Source organism: Ovis canadensis, chromosome 3 (assembly GCF_042477335.2).
Source record: "Ovis canadensis isolate MfBH-ARS-UI-01 breed Bighorn chromosome 3, ARS-UI_OviCan_v2, whole genome shotgun sequence".
In the NCBI taxonomy this organism is placed as follows: Eukaryota; Metazoa; Chordata; class Mammalia; order Artiodactyla; family Bovidae; genus Ovis; species Ovis canadensis.
The window spans coordinates 140,035,877-140,060,727 of NC_091247.1; the positions used below are offsets into that span (position 1 = coordinate 140,035,877).

At 50.0% G+C, this 24,851-nt stretch overlaps 1 protein-coding gene across 1 annotated transcript in view; it reads right to left on the minus strand.

The window, feature by feature from the left end:
* Positions 1-409: 409 nt before the first annotated feature.
* The window catches only part of ACVR1B (activin A receptor type 1B), a 34,193-nt gene continuing 9,751 nt past the window's right edge, over positions 410-24,851 (minus strand). Inside the window, exons 2-9 of the mRNA XM_069580768.1 lie at positions 17,285-17,524; positions 16,253-16,501; positions 13,188-13,418; positions 10,466-10,633; positions 9,093-9,249; positions 7,968-8,092; positions 4,914-5,044; positions 410-3,500 (exon numbers count right to left, since the gene is read on the minus strand). Of these exons, the coding sequence (XP_069436869.1) occupies positions 3,375-3,500; positions 4,914-5,044; positions 7,968-8,092; positions 9,093-9,249; positions 10,466-10,633; positions 13,188-13,418; positions 16,253-16,501; positions 17,285-17,524 (1,427 nt within the window). The 3' untranslated portion in view covers positions 410-3,374. The remainder of the gene's footprint in view (positions 3,501-4,913; positions 5,045-7,967; positions 8,093-9,092; positions 9,250-10,465; positions 10,634-13,187; positions 13,419-16,252; positions 16,502-17,284; positions 17,525-24,851) is intronic.

The window sequence follows — 24,851 nt, forward strand, 5'->3', positions numbered from 1 at the left end:
AGCATGAGTCTTTTCCAATGAGTCAAGTGGGGAAGCGAAAACTGAGGAGGGCTGAGGCTGCTGTTGAGACTAGGTGGCTTGTGACTTACCAGGATCAAGACCCTCTTTTATATAAAGAGAAAACTGCTAAAAGACAAATACAGACAAAGCCCAAGAGAAGGTGTTGAGTTTGTCCTCCACTCCCTCTCCAGGCCAGGCCCTCCCTCTATGAAATGCGGAGGAATAGCCTCAGGAAGACCCCCTGATGCTCCAATCAGGCCCTCTTCTGCCCTGCACTGCTGCAGCAGATGTTAATGAGCATCATACCCTGGCAGGTGGGAGGGGACGCCTGAAACAGCTGCCCAACTTCCCTGACAAAGGCTGGGCAGCCAGTCGGCCTACAGATGTAAAACAGATGGCACCAGTGAGGCTCTGTGAATAAAACTTTAATAATGTACAGCAGAAATTGGACAGGCTCATTCTTATATTAAAACAAAAGATTTCCTATATTACAACTTATTTACATTTGCATACTGAAGAGGTAAAGTGTCTAAGTGGCTATTTTACAGTCCATTCTAATAAAATGTACAAAAACAAACAGAAGTACCGAGAATGCCGTTCGGGGGCCTTGATGGCAACGTAAGAACGGGCTTGGACTTGGTCTGTGAATCCAAAATCCAGAGGTGCAGGTAGCCCTATGGATCAGGGTTAGCCTCAGGGAGCCAAAACCACAGCTTTAGTTTCTCCCCAACTCTCTAACTCCTAACTCTTGGGTTAAGAGTGGCGGCAGTGGGGCTGGGAGCATCCCCCCAAAACTGCTCAGTCTTCCCCGGAGGTGGAGGAGGAGTGTGTTGTGAGGACAGCTGGGCCACCTGGGGAGTGGGCTAGTGGCTTGGGAGTCCCTGGGTCGAGGAGTGTCGGCAGATCCCAGAGGCTGGTTGAGGCAGGGAGTGAGGAGTCTGAGTTCCATCAGCTCCCATAACCCGCCAAGCTCTGCCAGAGGGCAGACAACAAGGGGGAAGTGCATCAGCAGGGGTAGGGAGAGAAGACCCCCCTAATGACACAATTGGTATTTAAGGGAAATTAGTCAGTAGCCAGTAAATTGGCCCAAAGGGTGAGGGGAAGATCTCCTTTAACACAAGGAAAGCACTACACCGGGAAAATAAATAGGAAGGCCAGGGCACTGGGGAGACGGATGGGAGTGGGGAGAGGGCTCCCCCCCTCCTCCACAAGCTTTGGCAGAGAATCGCTGGGCTAGAGGCAGGGATGCGCTGAGGCTGCACACACACTGTGCCTCCCCTGGGGGGCAGGAAGGGGGCTCTGGATGAACGCAGTGAAGGGGGGTTTCACTGCCCACCACCGGCCTCTTTGGTGGAGGACAGGGGGGCATCCTCGCCTCCTTAGTGGTCTTGTATAAGAGCAGTCGCTCCAGGCTCAAAAGGCTCAGAACCAACTATGAAAACTTCTGGTCTCAAGATAGGCACCCCCCTGACTTGACTGAGTCCCACTGTCAGTGCTCCAAGAGCAGGACCCAAGCCTATCTTGTTCACAGCTGCACTTCCCAGCACCCAGCATGGGGCCTGGCACCCAGCTGGCACTCAGCGAGTGTCTGCTGAGTGAGTGCCTGGATGAGAAGGTGCAACCTGTGGGCGACGCACAAAAAGCTAGAGTCCCAGTGCAAAACCCACTTTGGGTGGGACTGGGCAGGGAGGCAGGACCCCAGCGAGACCAACCCCCAGGGCAGAGGAGCTCTCGCAGCTGGGTCGGAGGGGGCGGGGAGCAGGCTCAGGTACAAGGACAGATATTTCCAGTGTGATTGAGCTGTGTGCGTCTGATTGAAGCATTTTGTGTGTGTGTGGTTGTTTTCATAGGGATTTCCTTAAAAACAAATGGATTGAGAGGTAATTATCACATAGAGATGGTTTTCCTTTTATAAAAACTTAACAGTATTTAAAAAAAGTTAAAATCCAGACCCTCCCAATAAAATTAAAAAAAAAAAAAAGAAAGAAAGAAAGAAAACCAAACCACTCCAGTTAAGTTATGGCTTCAAAGTTATTATATACCTAAGATATGCTGACCGAACCACCACCCACAACCGTGCTTCTAGACGTCGTTAAATACTACACTCAGGTTAAATAACAGGTTCAGCTCAGGCTGTTCCCTTTAGTAAAGCCCCTGAAGTGGATGCAAGTCTCACATCTTCCCTCCACCATGACTGGATAACCCAGTAAAAGACCCATGCAGATGCCTCCCTCCCCACCAGCCTCCCCCCCCCAGTCCTCATCCCCACTTCCCTTCCCCGCCCTAAACCCACCACCACCGAAAATACACACTGCTGTCTCCAGAATCTGGGATATGAAAGACAGATGTGACATTCCAGTCTGAGTCTCCCCAGATCTGGGCTGCAAATTCCTCGGCCCCTCCTTGCCGCCGCCGAGGATGCTGCCCTTAGGCTGGCTCGTTTCCCACGGTGGCTGCTGACCACAATACCCCAGGTTTCCGCCGAGATTCCTGCCCTGCCCATCCCACCCTCTTCCCTCACATTTGGACCCAAAAGCCTCGCCTGGCACGGACAACTGGGCCAGCTTTGGTTCCAGTCTGAAGTGGAGAAGGAGGGCAGGCGACACATGGGCAGGCGGCACAGCCTGCTGGGGAGGGGGTACCACTGTGGAGTGGGGGCTTTGGAAGGAGGGGTGGGGAGGGAGCCCCCCGGGAGGGGCGCCAGGGAAACTAGACGCGGCTCACTACTGAACAGAGGCGCCGGCACGCAGAGACGGCATGACGACCACAGCCCCGACCTGCACATGCACGAGAAGCTCAAGCAGGCAAGTGCGCACCCACAGACACACACGTACACACACACACGTGTAAGGGCGTGGCACAGACCAGGCACAACAGGGACGCACCTCGGCACATGCACACACGGCTGGACAGACAGGCACCAGCAGTCCCTCCACCTGGAGCTGCCAGGAGGGGCCATCCTTCTGGTTCCCGGGGCCGCTCGCTGCACTGGGTTGGTCCCGGGGTAAAGCCCTCAGTGCTGCTCAGCACGGGGCCACGCTCAGCTCCTCCCGGGCCGCTTGTCGCCACACCAGGCTCCTCGCCGGGGGCACCGGGCTTTGTGGGACATCCCACGACAGCCGGTCCGGGTCGCGGCATTGAGTTCTCCATGCCATTCGCTCTCAGAGGCTCCATGCCACTAGGAGGTAAATATCAAAGGTGTCTGTGTCTCAAACCCATCGTGGGAGTGAGCGAGTCTCCCGGGCTCTGTCCCTCTGTGGGCCAAACTCCTGGCCACAGAGGGCTGGGCAGAAACGAGAGGTAGGCCTCCATCTGATGCTCGACACGGCCGCTCGGCTGTAGGTCCCGTGGCCTGGCGGCTGTGGGAAGGGCGGCTAGATCTTCACGTCCTCCTGCACACTGAGCTGGGAGAGGGTCTTCTTGATGCGCAGAGCAGTCAGACGGGCGGCGCCGTTGGCGTACCAGCACTCCCGCATCATCTTCCCCATCACCCGTAGCGCCTGCACAGAAACGGTGTCACTGGGGCCTGCCCCGCTGTTGCCTGCCTGATCCCCCACCTGCCCTCCTTCTGACCCTGGGGAAACGCCCGCGAGCCCCACTCCCCCTAGGGCTCGCCAGTCCTTGAGGGACAGTCTGGGGAGGGGCCTTCTCCGCAAGCACAGTCCGCCATTCCCCCAAGTCTGGGTGATCTTGCGAGCAAGGCCGGCCACAGCCTGTGATCTGAAAGCCACTCCTGGAAGGTCTGAGTACCCATGCTTATGACTGTTTACTGATGCCTTTCTCAGAGGAGCACGTGAACCAGGCACAGCAGGGACACCCCCAGCAGGCGCACGTGCGCAGCGGTGACCCCACGTTCACCCGCAGAGACACCGTGGAGGAGGAAGGGGAGGAGGCAGCCCCCGAAAGATGGTCTTGACTGTCAGAGGCAGCAGTTTGCAGCCAGGGCCTGGATGACACAGGCAGCCACGGCGGACAGGTGAGGGGTGGATCTGGAGAGTCATGGGTGGAGGCTACAGAGCTCCCTGACTGCTGTCCCAGGCCAGTGTTTTTGATGCCTTTCAGCAGTGGGACCTGTTTTCCCATGCAGAGTCCCAACCCACGAAGAGCCCTGACTGAAGACGGAGTGTGGGGGGCAGCTAGAGACTGGCTCTCTGCTTCCCTCACCCTCTGAAGTGAACAGGCCCTGAGGGTCCAAGGAATACTTTGGAAAATGCTGCTCTGTCATGCAAAGAGGAGGCACCACTGAAATGCGCACTGACTCTGGTCCTCAGTGCAGAACTGCCCTCTAGTGGTGACACGCCTTAAAGCAGAGCCACCAGTGACAAGGGGGCCCAGGAGCACTAGCTAAGCAAATCCCGCGCCCCCAAAGACTCTAGCACCGCAACTCCAGGTTTATTAGCAATCTAGATCATAAATTTGTCCTCACATCTATCATTTCCACCGAATGTCGTCCCCTTTCCCACTTCATCCACCACTAACCCCAAATCCAAACCCTCTGCACCCTCCTCGCTTCTGAGTTTTCAGAAAGCCACCTTCCTCAGACCTGTTTTCTCACTGGGTCCACCTCTCATCTGCTGACCCTCTGCGGATGATGCTTCTGAACTCTCCCATAGAGCTCAGCTCATCCACTATGGCTCCAAAGCCGTTTTTCTAGCTGGACAAGTCTAACAGCCCCACTCAGACTTTGTTTTGTCTCTGATCTGTGTCTTGGGACCAAGTCTTCCTCTAGGTTCCAAAGGGGACCCTACAGTGTCCAGGACAATGGCTTAGTATACAACAGCATGTAACAGTAATATAATAACTATTATTACATAGGTAGTAGCCCTGGGGTTGGCCCCATTTCTGGGAAACCCTTCTCTAAGGTAGAGAAATAGGGCAGATAGAAAAGCACAGGAGATAGGGCAGCGTCCTACCTCGTAACTCTGCCACCAGTTGGGGATGTTGGGACGGAGCTTCTGGTCACATACAACCTTCCGCATCTCCTCAATGGAAGGGTCAGAGGGCACTAGGTCATAATATGGCAGCTGATATTCTTCATGGACTCCTAGGAGAAAAGAAAATATCCACCAGAGTTATCAAAAGAAGGAAGGGATTACTCAAAAGCCAGTGACAAGACTCATGTCATGATCAGTAAACCCGGCCTCCCACTAAGAGGAACTAGGGCTCCTTGGAGAGCTTGGTCAACGCTAGGTATGGGACAAGAGACACACAGGATTAGCCAGGAACATCTTTTCCATAACAAAAAGCAAGGAAACTATCAAAGACTACTAAGGTCATGTCAAAAAGTACCACCTTGAAAAGCTCCCAACTGGCCAAAGATGAGAATATTTAAGCAATAGTAAGACTTATAACATCAATGGAAACAAATATTTTAGATCATCAGTTCATGAGGACACTAAGAAGAAACAAACAAAAACTTCAGTCACCTTTGTGGGATGATAGAGAATAAATTCACTATTTTGAAAAATGGTAAATAAATGGAAGGAATCAAGTGTTTTTCCTGCCTTTCCTTTTCAAATTAAACACCTTTGTAACCAAAGAGACAATAAGGGGAAGTTTCTCTTTAATTAAAAATCTAGCTAATATGAGAAGTTTGACAGAATTAGAATGCTGGCACTTTTCAACCTCTGATAAATCTGGATTTGGACAATGATCGACGATGGCTGTTATCACAAAAAGAGAAATAACCACCATTATATGTGCCTTTAACGGAAGGATTTGGGGGGGGGGAATGATTCTAGTCTTTAGATGTAATTCCCATAGGAAATTCACAGAAGCGGTCGAATGTGTAAACTCCATGAAGAAGCAATCAGGAAAATCTACATAGGAAAATCTTACAGGATAAAGGACCTGGATTCTCCAACTTTTAAAACTGCAGAAGAAAAAAAAAAACAAATGGGAGTGGTAAGCTGTACATCATAAGAGACTTAAGAGGTATACCAATCAATTGCAGTGGATAGACATTTATCACGGAGAAGGCAATGGCACCCCACTCCAGTACTCTTCCCTGGAAAATCCCATGGACAGAGGAGCCTGGTAGGCTGCAGTCCATGGGGTCGCTAAGAGTCGGACACGACTGAGAGACTTCACTTTCACTTTCATGCATCAGAGAAGGAAATGGCAACCCATTCGAGTGTTCTTGCCTGGAGAATCCCAGGGACGGGGGAGCCTGGTGGGCTGCCATCTATGGGGTCGCACAGAGTCAGCCAGGACTGAAGCGACTTAGCAGCAGCAGCAGCAGCAGACATTTATCAAGCTGCTTTTAAAACAATTAGGAGACAACTGAGGAACTCTCAACACTAACTAATGTTAAATGATATTAAGAACTACTGGGACTTCCCCTGTGGTCCAGTGGTTAAGAATCTGTCCTGCAATGCAGGGGATCTGGGTGCGATCCCTGGTGGGGGAACTAAGATCCCAGATGCCTTGAAGTAACTAAGCCCGTGAGCCACAATTAGAGAGTCTGAGCACAAGGAAAGATCCCGCATGACACAATGAAGACCCTGGGTTCCACGACTAAGACCTGACACAGCCCAATTAATTAACTAACTGAAAGAGAAATAGCCAGTAAACGCACCAAAATAGCTAAAAATTTTTTTAAAAGAATTATTGTTGATTTTTACAGTGTAATAACAGTTTTGAAGTTTTTTACCTTCTACAGCTACAAATGGAAATATTTTCCATAATAAAAAGTTATTAGTATTTTCAAAAATCAAATGTAACTTTCTCATCCCTTTTTTCAAGAAAAATTCTACTGTCCTGAGCTGATGGGACAGATTTTTAAATGGAGTCTGACTTGGTAATTAGCTAAGATGCAGTTAGCTTCATCTCTGGCCTCAGTCTGCCAAGGTCCGAATCCTAGTTTATTAGCAGTGCGACTCTGGACAAATTACCTAACCTGTGACTCATACTCTTCATCTGCAAAATGGTGACAATTAACAGTACCCACTTCATAGGTTTGAAGAAAAGATTAAGTGAGTTTATACATAGCAAGTGGTGAACAACTCTTAGTACAATTATTATATACTTAACCCCAATTTCTGGATGGTATGGAGAAAGAAAAATTTAACTTGTTCACAGTTTAAAATCTGTGTGGCTAGATATATCCTGATCTGTTTTATTTGTATATCACAATCAAAATTTAAGATGTACAATACCTAGACGCCTCCCTATGATTCGGACCTTACCAAACATATCATAGAAGGAAAAAGGCAGTACAACACAGAAAAGGGCTCTGCTGGAACACCCACCAGTTCTTTTTCATTAATTTAATTCACTTCCACTGATCTGGAATCTCTTACATCAAAGATAAATGGCTGAGGGCAGGCTTCTAGTGGCTCTTGAACTTGATCATGTGACAGAATACTTGAAAGTCACCGTAAAATTCTAACATACTAAGTTGATGATAAAAAGTGTTTTCTGCCAAATCCGATACTGCTTTTCACTGGGTTCTGACATGGTCAAGCAGTTGCAAATGCCAAAAGATTTAAGAAAATATTGCAGAAGAAAAAATTCTATGTGTTAATAAGCTTTCTCCTATGAATTGAGAAATCACCATTATCAATAAAACCCCACGTTCCCCAGGTATGTGGCTTGAGAGCCAGTGTGTCAGAATACCCTGCCTTCTGTGTGAAGGAGACCCCCTGCATTAGTCCTGTGCTATTCCTGCCCAGGGCTTTCCCAACCTCAACAGACCACTAAAGACAGCGTGTTTAAAAAAAAAAAAAGCCAAGCGAGCCTCTGGGATGGTCACCACAACATAAAACAAGAGTAAACACACTCTTAGCCACTGCTGCTCCCAGGTCGCCTCCCTCCTCCTGGATGAGAATCCTACGTGTGACGCGCGCTAACATGAGGCATCCGACAAGCTGTGTAAAGAAAGGAGGCTGCAGTCAAAACCCAGGCTCTCAGGTGGCCCGGCACTCTGGACTGGGAGGTAGGAGCAGGGAAGGCAGGAAGAACGGTACCTCCAGAGTTGCATCTTCGAGCAATCTCCCAGTACACAAGACCGAGGGCATAGATATCAGCACATTTAAAGGAGTCAAAGTGCTTCATGTTGATGGTTTCATCAAGTACTTCAGGGGCCATGTATCTGCAACAGCAAAGGAAATGTGGTCATGCATGGAAAACAATGACTTCTTTTCCGACTCAAAGCACTGGTTCAAGGGCCCCCTGAAGGTGGGAAAGCCACCACCCAAGACTGGCCCCTGGGGAGGAGGAAGTGATGGATTCTTCTCACTGCAAACTCCCATGTTTCGCATTCATTCATTGCTTTTTTTTTTTTTTCTAAGTTTTTGCCAAGCTGCATGGCATGTGGGGTCTTAGTTCCCCAATCAGGGATCAAACCTGTGCCACCTGCAATGAGGGGCAGATTCGCTGGACCAGTAGGGGAGTCCCTGTCCCTTAGTTCTTTTTCTAAATATTCAGTTACTTATTAGGTTATGCTGGGTCTTGGTTGAGGCACACGGGATCTCTGATCTTTGTTGTGGCATGCAAACTCTTAGTTGCGGCATGTGGGATCTAGCTCCCCGACCAGGGATCAAACCTGGGCCCCCTGCAGGGAACGTGGAGTCTTAGCCCCAGGACCACCAGGGAAGTCCTTGTTCCTTATTTCTTACTTTCCTTTTCTATGAAGCAGGAGGGAGGCCGAGTCCTGACGGTGGCCCCTTATTTTCTACGCTGGAGCACCTCTGTTCTTGCTAGATGAAACTGCTCTCTACAGCCCAAGCAAAACATGCGCTCTGCCTCCTCAGGGGTCCTGCACAGGCCACCCCTTCAGACTGCACTCTCCCTTCCCACTAGCCAAGCCTGGCGCCTGGCCCCCTTCCAAACCTTGCTCCGAGCTCCCTTTCTCCGCTGCCTCGCCTGCCCAATGCACCGGTGCCTGTGGGCATACGGTCCTATGGAGGTATGCTGCCGGCACTTGCAAGTGCTCCATGCAACCTGTGTGGCTTTCCAGTGTGGGGGCAGGAGTTCAGTGCAACCGCCAGCTGTCTGAGACCACACTCCTTCTCCCGCGCACATGGGCAAGGGCACACATGGGCTACTCAGTACAAGTGTCGGGCAAGGGCATAGGCCCTGGGCCTTCCTACCGTTTAGTTCCCACCCTCTGGTTAGGGGCAATGTCAATGGTGTCCGTGACTGCATCGTGACGGACAGCCAGACCCAGGTCTGCAATGGCGCACATGCCATTTTTCTTCACCAGGATGTTCTTTGACTTTAAGTCTCGATGAGCAATTCCAGGTTTCCCTGGTGGAGGAGAAAAACAAGGATCTTTAGAGAAAGATGGCATAAGCATTTAAAGCATAGTCTCTGCAGCTGGATATGTGGGTTTCAGTTCTGGTTTTGCCCCCCACTAACCCAGTAACCCTGTAAATGCAACTTAATCTGTCTATACACTGGTCGTCTCATCCATAAAATGAGAGTAAACGCCAGTGTGTGCATGCACACCGAGTTGCTTCAGTCGTGTCAGATTCTTTGGGACACTATGGACTGCAGCCCACCAGGCTCCTCTATCCATGGGATTCTCCAGGCAAGCATACTGGAGTGGGCTGCCATGCCTTCCTTCATGCCGACCCGGGGATTGAACCCACGTCTCTGATGTCTCCTGCATTGGCAGGCAGGTTCTTTACCACTAGCACCACCTGGGAAGCCCAAACACCAGTACTTCACGGGAATGTTGTGAAAGTTACATGTATTAATGTAGGTGAGTCAAGCGCTTAGAAGGGCGTGAGGATTAGCTAACATTACTTTATGAATGCTATCGCTGCTCACCTTCCCTGAACTCATATACTCCTGTACAGAATAGTCGGGACTTGAGAAAAAGCTGCTGCACTGGCTAGGTTCTCAGAACCAAACAGGGGAGGTAAGAACCACTACTTTCTCTGCAGAGTCTAGGGACAGTGTCAAACTCTCCCGGCTGGTTTCTGATCACAGACAGAAGGAGCTCCTGCCCAACTGACCATGCACCAGGAAGCAACGTGCCACCTGCCAAGACCTGGGAGCTCCCAGAAGGCTGATGCCAGTCAACAAGCAGGGACTCCCGAGGCAGTGTTCCTCCAGGAGAACCCTCCCAGATAGTAGAGCCCAGTGTCCAACCATCCAGCTGACCCAACGATGAGCGCGTGCAGTCACTAAACTGAATCTCGGCACACTGGTTCAACCCACCTTTTCAGTCTCGTCATTTATCTGTGAACTGTGGGTGTCTGAGACGATCTCTCAGTTAACACCAGTTCCCCAACCAACAACCACACCAGGACACGGGGAACAAACGCCAACATTTCCCACAGGACTCCCTCAGGAAGCTCTAAAGGCAGAGGCACCTCTCGTTCTTGCTCAAGTGAAGCTCAAACCCCTCTCCCGTAGACCAGACCCCCGCTCCTGAGGCCCAGCCCCAGCCTGCTCAGTGCACAGGAATCCCAGGAGCTCGGCGGGGACGGGACGGCCGCCCAGCAGGCCCGCTCACCTTGGGTGCCCACGATCTCCATGTGCAGGTGTGCCAGCCCGCTGGCGGCCGACAAGGCCAGCTTGATCATGCCCTCGATGGTCACCGTGTACCGGTTCAGATAGTCAAACAGGGAGCCATGCTCGTGATAGTCCGACACGAGCCACAGCTGTGTCCAGGTGCCGTTATCTGCGGAAGACCACAGAGGAGTTCCAGAAAAGGCACAACCACCAGCAAAAAGGGCAAGGGTGGCGAGGAAGAGTGTATGTGCCACACACACCCCCCGTGACCCCCAAGTCCCTGCTCCTCACCCCCACACCTCTGCGGCCCCTCGGTGCCCTTGCCATCTACAGCCGCCCACAGCTTTGGGCTCCAGGAAGAGAAGAGGAACAGCTTTTCTTACTTAGACGTGCTCCCTTCCGGCAGGGGGCTGTAGGATTCTGAACCACACCTCCCCTATTCCAGATGTGAAATGTGAGGCCTTCAGAAGAAGAGGGAGTACGTGCTTAGGGGGAGTAACAGGGGCATCTGTTTCTTTTGCTTCTGATCCTGACAAGACCTGCTCATCAAAACCATGACTGGCTGTGTCCTCCCCATCAAGGAGGAAGGCTTCGCAGGCCCCCCGCTGCGCTCTAAGACCCTTCGAGCACAGCCCAGCCCCAGCGCCGGGCCCATCTGCAGCGCTTCTCTGAAGCCCACTGCTCTTACCAGGCTATGAGCTCTCCATGAGAGGAGGAAAGAGCTCCTTTGTGCATTACTGTGTTCCGGGCCAAAAATGCTTTTCAATACATGAAGAGGACACTTTCCAAGGATTCCAGAGAGGAATCGAATCTTATCATCTTAGCCTCGGAAGAGCAACGGGAGGCAGTGAGCACACACTTTCATCCAAGGTGCTGGGGGTGTGCAGTGTCCAGGGGAAGGCAGGTAGGGGGGTAGGGAGGGAGAGAAAGGAAAACCAAAGCTGGTCATCTAATGAGCTTGTGCTACTGTCAATATGAAGACTGGAAATTGGATTGAGATCTCCCAAATTCCAGGCTGGCCCTAGTTCTAGGGTCTTACACTAAACACATCATGTTAAAAAGACAAGAACAAAGGAGCCTGCTCTTTCTCCTCCCCTGGCCTTGATGTGGGTTTCAACAGCCAGATCCTACTCACACGAGCTGCCAGAATCAATACAGGGAGTGGTTCCCGGGAAGGCACCAACCTTTGCTTCTCTGATTACGAGCAAGGGGTCCATCAAACACACCCCTGAGGTCCAGAGGACCCTGCTTATACGTTAAAAGGGAAGACGTCTTTTTGAGCCTTTAAAATACATGTCAGATTTAAACTAATCATCAAAAGGTAAATGTTTTAAAAAGCACCAAGCTTACTCAGAATGAGCAAGGAATTCTCCCTTCCCTTGTGTGAGAGGTCAAGGCTCTTCATTCAGCCTGGGGGCAGCTGAGGCCTCTACAACCCCCACAGCAATGTGAGAAGCAAGCAGCCTGCTGTTGATTTAGGACAGAAAAACAAACACTTAGCATCTTCCGTAGCCTCTGCCAGCAGCGACTTCTAAAATTGCTGGACCACGGAGCGAACGAACCGTGTCCTGACTGCCAGAGACACTTCTAAAATGCAGACACCACCACCCACGGTCTTTCTGTCTTAAGTGCGCTGCCTGCCCAGGTGCCAGCTGTCCTCTCCTCCTGGGCACTGTACAGGCAGGAACTGTGCCTTGGTCTTATGTGTGACGACCCCAGGACCACACAGTAGCCAATGAATATTACTGAGTCAACGAATGAAATGTCAATTACTACCCTCTCTCTAAAATAAAATACAATCCTCTCAAAATGGCTCTCCATAACCTGGCCTCCGCCACCTTTCCACCCATGTCTCTGGCTGGAATGTTCTCAGTCACCTGCAGTTTCCCAAAGACATTACCTCTCTGCACATGTTTGGACTTCTCTTTTCATTGGTTTTTCTTTCTGACCAACTCCCTGCCACCTCTGCCTCAATCAAGCCCAGGTATGATCTCCGTGACCCCCATCTCACCCCCATTTTGCACTCACCAGAATACCTGTTGTTTGATTACTTCCTATAATCAACCATTAGTTTACTTTTCTCTTTTGCCAGTCTGTGAGGCTCTTAAAAAGGAGTACATGCCTGGGCACATGCGAGAGACTCAAAAAACTAGAGCAAAACCAGCAGAGGAGGGAGGAGGAAACAAGGAACCTCAGATACAAGCAGATCAAAAGCTGAGCCTGAAGGCCGCGGTGGGGCAGCGCGGAGAGGCAGGCTGTGCCTCTGGGGCGCCTGCTCCACTGCAACGATGCGCGTGATGCTGCTCTGCCAAGGAGTGTGGGCCACAGGCTTTCCTGGGGCTGTCCTTTCCTTGCAGGGGTTGAAGCTTCCCTTCTTCCTTCTAGTTGTTTTCAACGTTAAGTTTACTGAAGTTCCTCTAGGGATTACCCTGGAGGTGGGTTTGGGGGTATCACAGAAGGGAGAGTGAGCAGGCAGGATGAGGGCTTATTTACCTGGTTAATAACTGCTTGTTTACTGGCTTAATAACCTGGATTTCAGTACAAGCTTTTCGTAGAAGCAAAGTTTGAAAACCACTGCCTTACTCTTATTCTCGTTCTACGGGGAGCAACTGCGAAGGCAAACAGAACTGTGCTGTCTCGTGGCTGTTCAGGCTCCCCAATCATCCCTCCACCGAGCCGGTGGTGGGCTCCGGCATGCCTTGTCTGTAAGCCCAGCCCTTTACCTTTATTGTCAGCGGCGATGAACCCAAGGATGTTTTCATGGCGAAGCATGACTGTCTGGTATATCTCTGCTTCCCGGAACCAAGACCGTTCCTCCCGAGAAGAGAATATTTTCACAGCCACATCACCGCCCCGCCAGCGGCCGCGCCACACTTCTCCAAACCGGCCCTTGCCAATTATCTCCTGTAAGACGATGGTCCGGGCCACTGTGCGCTGGACGAAGAGGGGTAGCCCTGGGGACCAGAGAAGGGACAGAAAGCCGACACTGTGTACATCTGCTGACGGCTGCAGCTCCCACTCACTGCCACCCTGGAGAAGCCCTTCCCTCCCACAGCGCCTCCATGCTTCCCACAGCGCCTCCATGCTTCCCACAGCGCCTCCATGCTTCCCACAGCGCCTCCATGCTACAGTGGCCCACTGACCACGGAGAGCTCGGGAGCCCCGAGGGGGAAAGGCATATGAAAGGCTGTTCCTCATCTACGCGGGTTCTCCTCCCAGCTAGTATGGACGACAGATCTAACTGTCTAGCCGGATTTACTAACTCTTCAGCCAGCCTCCCGTGGGCCAGGCCACCCACAGCCACTTTATGTGGAAGAGCAAAGTCAGGGGGTTGAGTGAGCGGAGCGCCTCTGGCTGCTCTGCTCAGTGGCCACTAGAGGGCAGTGCTGCGTGGCCCATGAAAGCCCACCCGAGCTCAGGGCACACCAAGTTCCCACCGCTCTCCAAAGGGATCACAGTTCTGCTCACAAGAGCTCCAGATGCAGCAGGACTGGCGGGCGGACGACTGCCCAGGATGGTTCTCAGATTATTTCACTGTCTTTATAGGACTCATTTGTCACCTCATTTGATCCATGCAAGGAGTGTCTCCCTCCCTCTCCAGTCAGCTCCATCTTCATGATTGACTCTTAACTCTCTCCCTCTCCTTGACTGAACAAATCCAAGTGTTATCAACCCCAAGCTGTTTACTGCATGTTTACTATGCATGAGGCGCTTGCATAAATGACCTCATTTCCTCACAACCACCCATAAGGTAGGTGTTATTATTATGCCCATTTTACAAATGAGAAAACTAAGCCTCAAAGGGGAAGGTTAAGTTATTTACTGGAATTCATACAAGCTGTAAATGGCAAAGCACGTAAGACTGACTCCAGAGTTTATGCCTCTAACTCCCACAGCACAGAGCCGCCAAATGCTTCTCAATTTCGCCCCCTCCTCTCGTGGCCCTCCTGACCCGTTCTGACCTCCTCTGGAGGACTTCCAGCAGTCTCTCTGCCTCCCCTCTGATCTGGCTCGCCCCACACACCCCGCACAGCCAGCCTCACCCTGCCCTCCCTAACAGGGGGCTGCTGGATGGATGAATCCACCCTTCACACCACTGCCAGAGTTCTTTCCGCAGGAAAACATGAGCACACGCTTTCTCACACGACAGCCTTCGGTAGCTGCCTCTCCCCTCACCAGACAAAGCACAGCCCAAGTATTTTCCCACCAGGGCCTGGACAACAAGCTGGCCTCTGGATCATTCCCTAAACACTCAGTGAACATTTCTGTCTTTTTGTGCTCTCGCGCAAGGGTTTTCCAGTGGCCTGGAATGTTTCCTGCCCTCTTCCCACTCTCAAAACTTCCAACGCAGGACCCCTTCAAACACGACCTCCTCTTTGAGATCCTTCCCCACAATCTCTTCTATCCAGTCCCGGCTTGGCCTCCTGCTCATCTTGTTTACTCTGTATCACCCACAGGATGCTCAACACACACTTGTTAGTGTGAACTGAAGGTTACACAAGCAGCAAGGACTTATTACTTTAAGGCCACAGGATTAAAACCCCAGCACCTTGGAAGCTTTGCATATTCTGAATTAAGAGTGGACGAAACCAACCAGAGAAACAGTTACTCATCATTTCACTCCAGATGATAGAGTAACCACCCTAGACCTGCCCTCGCCTCAGCTAATCCAAGTCTTAAAAAAAAAAAAGACTCCAGAAAACCCGAGCGACCCTCCTCCAGCAGCAAATCAAGTCACAGAGCCAGTCAGTTCTAACCACTGCCCTACCCTCTTTCAGCAAAGAACAAGCCATGTATTTTCTCTCTTCCTAAAAATATGCAGCTTTTAAATATATCCATCATCTTGGCACTCTCTACTGCAGAGCTTAATAAAGGCAAAACCACGGAAATTCAGAAGATGTCAGAGCTCAAAGTATTCCTGTGCTCAAGAAAGGATGTCTGGCCATGACTGATGGCATAATTTCCCCACAGAAGAGTCTGTCATGGGCTGAAAAAACATACACCAACACACGTGGAACTCTCACGGACATGAGCCTGTAGGTTTGAGCTAGAATGGCAACAGGGGCCTTTGTATCCACATTTTCCCCCATAGGAACAGAATACCACTGTCACTAAAATAATTATTTATCTTCCTAAAAAGACTGCTTTGTACTCACAGCCGCATCTGCTAGCTGGCTCTGCTCTCCTCCGAAACCAGAGCCACCCAACGGTCCTTAGCCTAAGCTCTAGTCTCACATCGAGGCCCACCTAAGAAAGGCTCGGTCACCGACAGGCAGCTCCGGAAGTGGTGCTGACGCCATGCTGGAAGCCCTGGCTGCTTTTATTTCAACTGCCACCATAAACCCTTGGGCAACTGCTACGAGTCGATCATTTACCCAAGCCCAGCTCTCTGGCCTTGCTCGGTGTCCTTAAACTCCCCTTGCGGTTGCTCACAGATCAATGATTAGCTGCCACCACCTCGCAGGAACCCGGCACACTCCAGTTTCTCCAAAGGGGCCCTGACACTGAGCACTCTGCTGCTCAGGCGGAACCAGGTGAATTTTAATAGCTGCATGGTTACAAGACTTGAAGAGAGGCAGGGACTCTGGAAGGGAGAGTTCTGCAGCTGATCCTTGGAATTCCAGAGAATGAGAGATTTTCTGTGAACCCCATCATCTTATTACATGTCAAGACTCCCAAAGAAGGGGAATTCTGAAAGCAAATGGCCAGGCTTCTTCCTGAACGTTCCATCGTGCTGGGAGGCAGTGAGGAAGGCTAACGGCTGGCGTGAGGCCTGAAGAGGTGGTACCTGAGCCAGACCCTGACGTGGAGAGGTCGTAGACCAGGTCCTGGAGCGTCTTGTCCTTGGAGAGACACATCTCACACGAGGGGTCCTCCATGTCCAGCCTCTGGCGGTTGTGATAGACGCGCTGATGATAGTTAATGACAAGGAAAACGATGATGATGATGAGAAACAGGAGGAACACTGGGCCGGCAATGATGCCCACCAGCTCCACGGGGCCCCACATGGAGGGGTGTTCAGGCTCCTTGAGATGACCTGGGGCAGGGGAGAGGGGAGAGAGAAAGAAGAGAGTGAAAACGTGGGACTGCCAAGGCCTCCCTCTCCCTGGCTCCTCCATCCAGGCGGAGATGCCCCCTTCCTCTCCCCACTCTGGCGTCACTGGGCTGGTGGATCTGTCTGGACGCTCTCACATGCCAGCCTCTCTAGTTATGGCACCCGCTGCAACGGTCAGAGCCACGGCCCGCTTGGTCATTTCACGGCGTTTCACGGTGTCTTCCCACCCCCATGCCCCAGGAACACACCAGGTTCTGCTCCTCCGTTTGTGATGGCCTCCTGAAGCTCGACTCGGTCTCTCCCCGCCTCCTCAGATCTCCCCAGTCACGCCTCTTACCTGGCGGACCTGTGAAGGCTGGTGGCTACCACTCCCCAGCGCAGAGCGCCATCCTCCAGGCCCGAGTCCCTCTTCCCCTTTGCCATCACCGTCACAGGGCTTACGGGCTGCCTCCTCCGGGATCACCCCAGACCCTCCCACGGGCATCTCTGGCTGGCTCTCCCACTCCCCACCAGCTGCCGATGGCTCCTCAGCCACGACCCAAAATGCGGCTTCACCTCTGTGGTGCACTCGACAAGTCTGTCTCCCTTTCCTGGGATCCACAGACCAGAACTGGGAGGAATGCCCTCCCACGTCACCTCAGGGAGCATCCAAAAGGCGCCTCCACCTAGCCTCCAACAAAGGGGGGGGCGCAGTAGGGAAGGATGAAATGACAGGGGCGCCCGGCCTCCACAACGGGCCAACGGTCCGGCAAGGGTGCCACTCACCGCTGGGCACCCTCAGGCCGATCTTGTTGCAGAAGTCAGTGTAGCAGCAGTGCGTGTTGCGCAAGTCCTCGGAGCTCAGGCAGTAGAAGGGCTTCCCAGCGGGGACCAGCTCCACTTTGGGGATGCAGGTCCGCACGTGGTGCTCCATCCCGTCCAGGTTGAAAATGGAGACCATGCAGGCCCCATCCGTCTCACACGTGTAGTTGGCTTGGAGGCAGCTGGTGCACGCACACAGCAGAGCTGCGGGGAATTCGGGAGCGGACACTGATGTCAGTGTGAGGTCTTAGCCTAGGTCCTTCTCTGAAGTTAGAATACAATCCCCTAGCGCACTCGTGGTTCCAAAACAAGGTGCTTTTTACAGGGATGGGGCCAGAGATGACGTCGTCAGGGGAAGCCCAACCTTTTCACCTGTCTATTCAGATCACAGACAAGGCTTTCTGCTCCGCAACTGTCCCCCTACCCAGCCGTTTTCCTCTAATTGCTCTAGTTTATGTCTTTAAGAAACAAAGAAACTATCTTTTAAACTCTGCTTTAGACTGTTGTATGTTGTTGCTGTTTAGTAGCTAGGCTGTGTCTGACTTTGTGACCCCATGCACTGCAGTCTGCCAGACTCCTCTGTCTGGGATTTCCCAGGCAAGAGTATTAGTGGGTTGCCATCTTCTTCTCCAGGGGATCTTCCTGACCCAGGGAGTGAACCCGTGTCTCTTTCACTGGCAGGTGGATTCTTTACCACTGCACCACTGGGAGGAGGGGGGCTACTCTAGACTTAGACTCACTTTAAGAACCTGTCTTGAGGCTGGGAAAAGGGTTTTCCTTTGAATTTAGACGCCTAAAGATGAGAGCCAAGCACGGTCCCCTGGGAGACAAGAGGGCCCCTCCCCCACATACTCCTTCCACCACCACCGCTTCTTAGAGCCATCTTCAACCCCATCTCCTTTCTCTGCACCAGAAACGCCTACAGTTTCCTGAATGCAGTGTGCGTGCTCTCTCACACAGGGTTTTGCTGCAATGGTTTTTTCCTGGCTAATTCTTACAAGTTCTTTAAAATTCAGCTTAAACGTCACTTCCTTTGACAAGCTTCCCCTGACTGGTCCAACAACCTCCTTCTCCCTTTAGTTCCCAGCAGGTACCCCTTCCAAAAGGGGCAAAAAGACACCATCCAAAGAGGGCAATATTAGTGCCCACTTCATACAGTCACTGTGAGGACTAAATAAGCTAATGCACAGAATGGGTGCATGCTATGTCGCTTCACTAGTGTATGACTCTTTGCAACCCTGTGGATTGGAGCCCGCCAGGCTCCCCTGTCCATGGGATTTCCCAGGCAAGAATACTGGAGTGGGCTGCCATGCCCTTCTCCAGATCTTCCCAACCCAGGGACAGAACCTGCATCTCTTATGCCTTCTGTGCTGGCAAGCAGGTTCTTTACCACTAGTGCCACCTGGGAAGCCAACGTACAGAAAGTACTCAATAAATCTAACCCACTCTGACAGGGTCTTGATACCATCACTTAAAAAGCACTATATATATATATATATATATGTGTGTGTGTATATATTCCCCCCACCCCCAAATAGATAGTATACGCAATCATCTCTGGGACTAACAAGTTTGGCTGGGTGTGTGTTATCCCTAAGTGTGCACTGTTGACAGGAAATTACTGTAAATGAACTTGGTGCCTCTGAAAGTCAGTTCGGCAGCCCTGGAATCTGAAATCCTTTATTTATCCATCTAACAGGAATAGCACAGACAGCAGCAGCTGGCTCTCCCCAGCACTGCCTCCCGGGAGCCTAACCCAGCCCTGACCTCTGGGCTCGACCCACCGGGGTCCTGAGGCTGGAGCTCACGGGGCTGCACACAGCGCTCACCCATCAGGGCTGCAAGCGCAGGGGGACCCGAGTCCCTGGCTGGACACTACGCGCATACTGTCTGGATACCAAGAGGGAACATATTCAAACTACGGCCCCTGGAGAAGAGACACTTATGACCAGTCCCGTGAAAAACTATCCTGTTGTAACGCACCCCTTTCGGCTGTAAACAGTCTATCTTTGTCTCTTCCTCTAAAACACTGAAAGGCATCTCCTGGCCTTTCAAATCCAAAGACAGAATAGAAATATCTCTGCGTCCAACTCCCCACTCCGGCAGGCTTTCTGTAAACGACACGATCCTCGCCATCCCCACCGAGGAAACAAAGGAGAGCGACCTGGGACAGGTACTCTGACAGCATGGATCTTCACCGCACAGCCTGCGGGATTTTTTTTTTTCCCCCACAGTATTTGATCAAAGCCTTTTCTTCTGGGAGAAATTCCAAGACACGCAGCTCTCTGCTGAAGGGCTTGGGGAGTGTTGTATTTTAAAGGCAGGAAGTTTAAAGCAGGTACCCTTTAGACTAGGATCCCAAACACAAAAGGAATTTTAAAAGTAAATTCCTTCTGAATGTCATTCTTCTTGCTGACTGAAATTTACTTCTGCAGCTCTCAGAACACTCAGCCCCAGCTCCTTTGACTCACGCTGAGTCCTGCCTACTCATCAGCAAGCGCGAGCGCCCATTCCTCTCCCCGTCAATGGGGACATTCAGGCACAAAGGGGTCCCCGCGGCATGCACACCTCTCAACACACGCGCCCCGATGGCCGGCTGGGGATGAGCACAGTCTCGGGGCTATTTTCGGAAGCCAGAAGGGAAAGCGAACAACTCCCAGAGGGCTATTCTGAGCACAGTGGAACACGCGAGCCAGACCCGCGGCCGCCTCTGGAAAAGCAGCTCCCTTCGGAGTCCGTCAATTAGCAGCCGGGGAAGCAGAGCCCCTGCTCCCAGACATGCGCTCCCCTTTCCCTGGTTCATGGCCTCTTTCACAGTGATTCATCCTGGAGGACGAGCACACCCACACGTGGCTCATTATTTTTGGGAAGTACTTAAACAATCTTGGTGTAAGACAGGAAAGAACAAAAGTGGTGAAATCTATGCTAGACGGGACGAAGAACGGAACTGGGAGCAGGGCCATGCGGCTTTGTGATAAGGGATTGGGCAAGTCCCTGGCTCTATCTGGGCCTCGGCAGCCCAGCCAGAAAATGCCATTTACGTGACAGAGGCGGTTTGAAGATCAACCCGCATCTGCAGAGTGCTGCTGGTCCTCCGAGAAGGCTGCCTGCATCTGTGTGCAGGTCTGCTCTTTAGCAAGGCAGTGAGAAGTCTGAAAAGGGTATTTCTGTGATAGCCATCACCACTGCCCACGCCCCTGCGAGGTTTCTGTTACTCTCCCTAGAGCCACAGCAGGGAAGCGTGGCAGGAGCAGGTCACACAGACCCAGGGCTCAAACACCAGCTCTATCAGTCACATGACCTTGGACGAGTCAGTAACCTTTCTACACCCCAGCTGCCTAATCTGAAAAGTGGGGCTGTTAATTACCTCACAGGACTGTGTAAGACATGAAATAAGAGATTTACGAGCCAACTCCATGGAAAACTCCTGAGGCTGGGAAAGATTGAGGACAGGAGGAGAAGGGGGTGACAGAGGATGAGATGGCTGGATGGCATCACCGACTCAATGGACATGAGTTTAAGCAAGCTCTGGGAGATGGTGAAGGACAAGGAGGCTGCAGTTCACGGGGGTTGCAAAGAGTAGGACATAGCAACTGAACAACAACGAGACTTAAAAAATGTGAAGCAAAGAGATATTCAATAAATTTTAATCACTCCCTTCAGTGTAAAACTCAAGTAAACACATTCACATACAACATGTCTCTCTAACCACTAATTAGGAAGTGCCAGGTTACAGCAAGACCACAGCAAGGAACTGCTGTTTGAGTCTCAGCTCTGCCAGTAACTAGTTGCGTGGTTTTGGGCAACTCATTTTAACCTTCCTGAACATCATTTTCCTCATCATTAACCAGAAAGAAGGGGCTGAACCAGATGAGCTCCAAAATCCTCCAGCTGAAATCTGAATCTAGTTTGTTTTTAAATTCACATTGCTTGGATCACTGATTCAACACTGGGAAGTTCTGCTTTAATTCCATATACCTTTTTCTGAACTTTAAAGACTAGTCTTAATCATTTTTTAAAAATATTTTTTTATTTTCTAGTGGTCTTAGTTGCCCCACGGCATGTACAATCTTAGTTCCCCAACCAGGGATCGAACCCACATCCCTTGTGCTGCACGGCAGACTCTTAACCACTGGACCATCAGGGAAGACCCAAGAAAGATTGGTCTCTAAACTGTCTTCTGTTAATATTTTTCACTGAAACAAAGGGATCACAAAAGTATAAAAACATCTGAATTGTGGGATTCTCTGGCAATCCAGTGGCTAGGACTCTGCACTTCACTGCCATGGGCCCAGGTTTAATCCCTGGTCAGGGAACTAAGCTCCAGCAAGCCACGTGGCATGGCCACAGACACAAAAAAAATCTGAATTTACTAAAACTTTTCTAGTACACTAAATCACAAATTTAGCTTTAGATTTCTCTGAAAAACTGAATCTGGACTACTGATAACAGCCATTTATAATCTGTTTCACAGTGACTCATCAGGTGAAATCAGCCTACACACATGCGCATAAGCAGTACATACCTAACACTCTCCGTGTTCCTGACCGAAGAGTTAGAAACAACAAAATTAGGAAAGCCAGTCACAGAGGAGTCACAAAAGCAGGTTAACAGTGGTCAGAGTGAAATTCTCACTAGCACAGCATTTTGATACGAACAAGCTAGTCAAACCTGAACCAAAGACATTATGGCAGGATTTGAACATGTTTTCAAAGTATGATGAGAAGGTGGTCTGTGGTAGAATATCAAAGCAAATTTAATTTGGGAGACAGGCTGTGTTTGGAGGAAGGCTGACAAGTCCCGACTTGGGCAGACTCTGTCTCGCTGCATATTATGGAGCTGCTAACACGCTGGGTCTGAGCAGAGAGCCCCACGCAGGCCCCTCTCTCCTGCCCACGGCATACTCTGGAGGACACTCAGTCAAGGCTGTTGTCCCAACAACTAGAAATTCCCAAGAACCAAGTGGCTAAACTCACTGCCCTTCAGCCCACATCACCAGCGGACAGGCTGTGGGAGGGGCAAGGTAGAGGCACCAACCTCAGAAGGTAAAAGGCAGCCCAGAACACCCATATTTGTCCTGGTACATGAAGGTTCATGATGTTTTAAAGCTACAGTATCTATGTTTTTTGGCTTATATTTACACACACACACATATACTCCTTGGGGATGGTAAGTTTCATCAGTTTAGGGTGGCACATTGTCCTGTTTAGGGATACTAAACCTGCCTCTTCCAAACTTCACTGGGCAACCTTCTAGTTCCACAAGAGCCCAATACAGCCTGTGCCCCCTCCCCCCTTACTCTTCATGACTTTACAACTTGATCATAGCTGCGTCTGAGCCCTCCTCTTTCCAGATGACAGCATCCATCACACAGCCCAAACTGATGAGAACAGCCTATTACAACCTGTGATCATTTTAATTCTTCTTCCTTGGACCATATCCAAACTCCCTACAGCTTCCTTGGGATAGAACAAAGACCACAATTCTACACAACTCTGTGACCCTGAAAAGCCAGGATGATCTTGGGAAAGGGAAAAGAAAGAGAACAAAGTTGGAGGACTCACCACTTACCTGATTCAAACTTACTACAAAGGTACAGCTATCAAAACAGAATGAAACTGGCCTAAGTACGGACTATAAATCAATGAAACAATTGAGAGTCCAGAAACAGATCTATATATCATCAACTGATTTTCCATTTCTAAAACATTTCGGGGGTGGGAAGACTAGTCTTCAACAAACAGAAATCCACATGCAAAAGAATGAACTCAGACCCTTCACACTACACACCAAGATTAATTAATGTAAGTTATTACATAATGTAAGTAATGTAATTAATTCAATGTAAGTCAAAGACCAAAATACAGGAGCTAAAGTTTATATTCTAAAAATTTTTTAATGAAAATAAGGGTAAATCTTCATGACCTTGGATTTCGCAATGGGCTCCTAGATATGACATCTAAAACACAAGCAACAAAAGAAAAATAGATGAATTGGCCTTCACCAAATTAAAAAGACTTTTGTGTCTCAAAGGATAATGTCAAGACAGCGTGAAGAGAGCCTACAGAATGAGAGAAAGTCTTCAAAAATCATGCATCTAATAACAGTCTTGCATCCAGAATGCATAAAGAACTCACTCTTAAAAACTGATGACAAAAAATAATTTTAAAATGAGCAAATGATTTGAATGGACATTTCTCCAAAAAAGATATACAAATGACCCAAAAGTACATGAAAAGCTGGTCAACATCATATCAAATGCAAATGAATTTCAAATTCAAATGTAAACCAAAACCACATCTAACTAAATGTGGTGTTTTAGTGACTTTCTGATAATGTACAGTTTTTTTGGTGAATTTATATTTCTTTCTATATTTTTAGGACCAATCTCATTTTTAATAAGGTAAAAGAAGAAGGGGAAAAAAACTAGAGAAAAAAACTTCTGTTTTTGCCATGTGATGTCCCAAGAGTGCATCTGCAGAAAAGTGCTTGTCAGCGAAATAAAAGTCGCATTTGATAAGAAAAAACAAAAACAAACAGAAACCAAACCACAATGAGACGCCACTTTACACCCACGAGGAAGGCCGTAAGAACATGCTGGTGCAGAGCCAGAGGAAGCTGGGGCACTATGCACTGATAGTAAGATTGCAAACCGGAACAGCTCCTGTGCATGGAAAGCAGCTTGATGACTCCTCAGTAAGGTAAACACTGAATCACCATATAACCTGGCAATTCCACTCCCAGTACAATATGCCCAAAAGAATGAAAGCAAGTGTTTAAACAAAAACTTGTACACAAATGTTCCTAACAGCACCATTCACAACCATCAAAAGGTGGAAACCCGAATGTCCACTCAACAAAGAGTGGACAAAGAAAATGTGGTACCCTCATCAGATGGAGTATTAGTCAGCTATAAAAAGGAATAAACGGCTGATATCTACTACAGTGTGGATGAACTTTGAAAACACTGTGTTAACTGAAAGAAGCCACATATCGTACGAGTCCATTCATATTAAGCATCCGGAAAGCATATTAGTGGTTATTAGGGGCTGCTGAGGGGAGAAGATGGGGGATGCTGGCTTTGTGGGTTACTAGGTTGGTTTCCTTCAGGGTAAAGAAAAAGTTCTGGAACTAGAGAGGTGATGGCTTGCCCAACATTGTGAAGGTACTTCATTGATTTATACACTTTAAAATGCTTAAAAATTCTTATATGTGTTTTACCATAGTTTTAAAAATACCATAAATCTCTAAAAAGCAGTATGTGTAATACAGTCTCAACTACAGAACAAAACCAGCAAAAACCCAAACATGCAGACCCCCCAAAATGAAGGCACAGGGTTGTTCTGTGTCCTTCCCAAGTCCGAAGGCTCTCATATGCCCCAGGAACCCGTGAACTCCTAGAAGAGGGAACCAGAGTCCTTCTTGTCTTCATTTTCTCACTGGTATCCAGCACAGTGCCCACACACCACACTGTGCTTAATAAATCTCATTCAGCAGCTCTCAGCCTAGCAATCTGAGAGGGCAGGGGGCT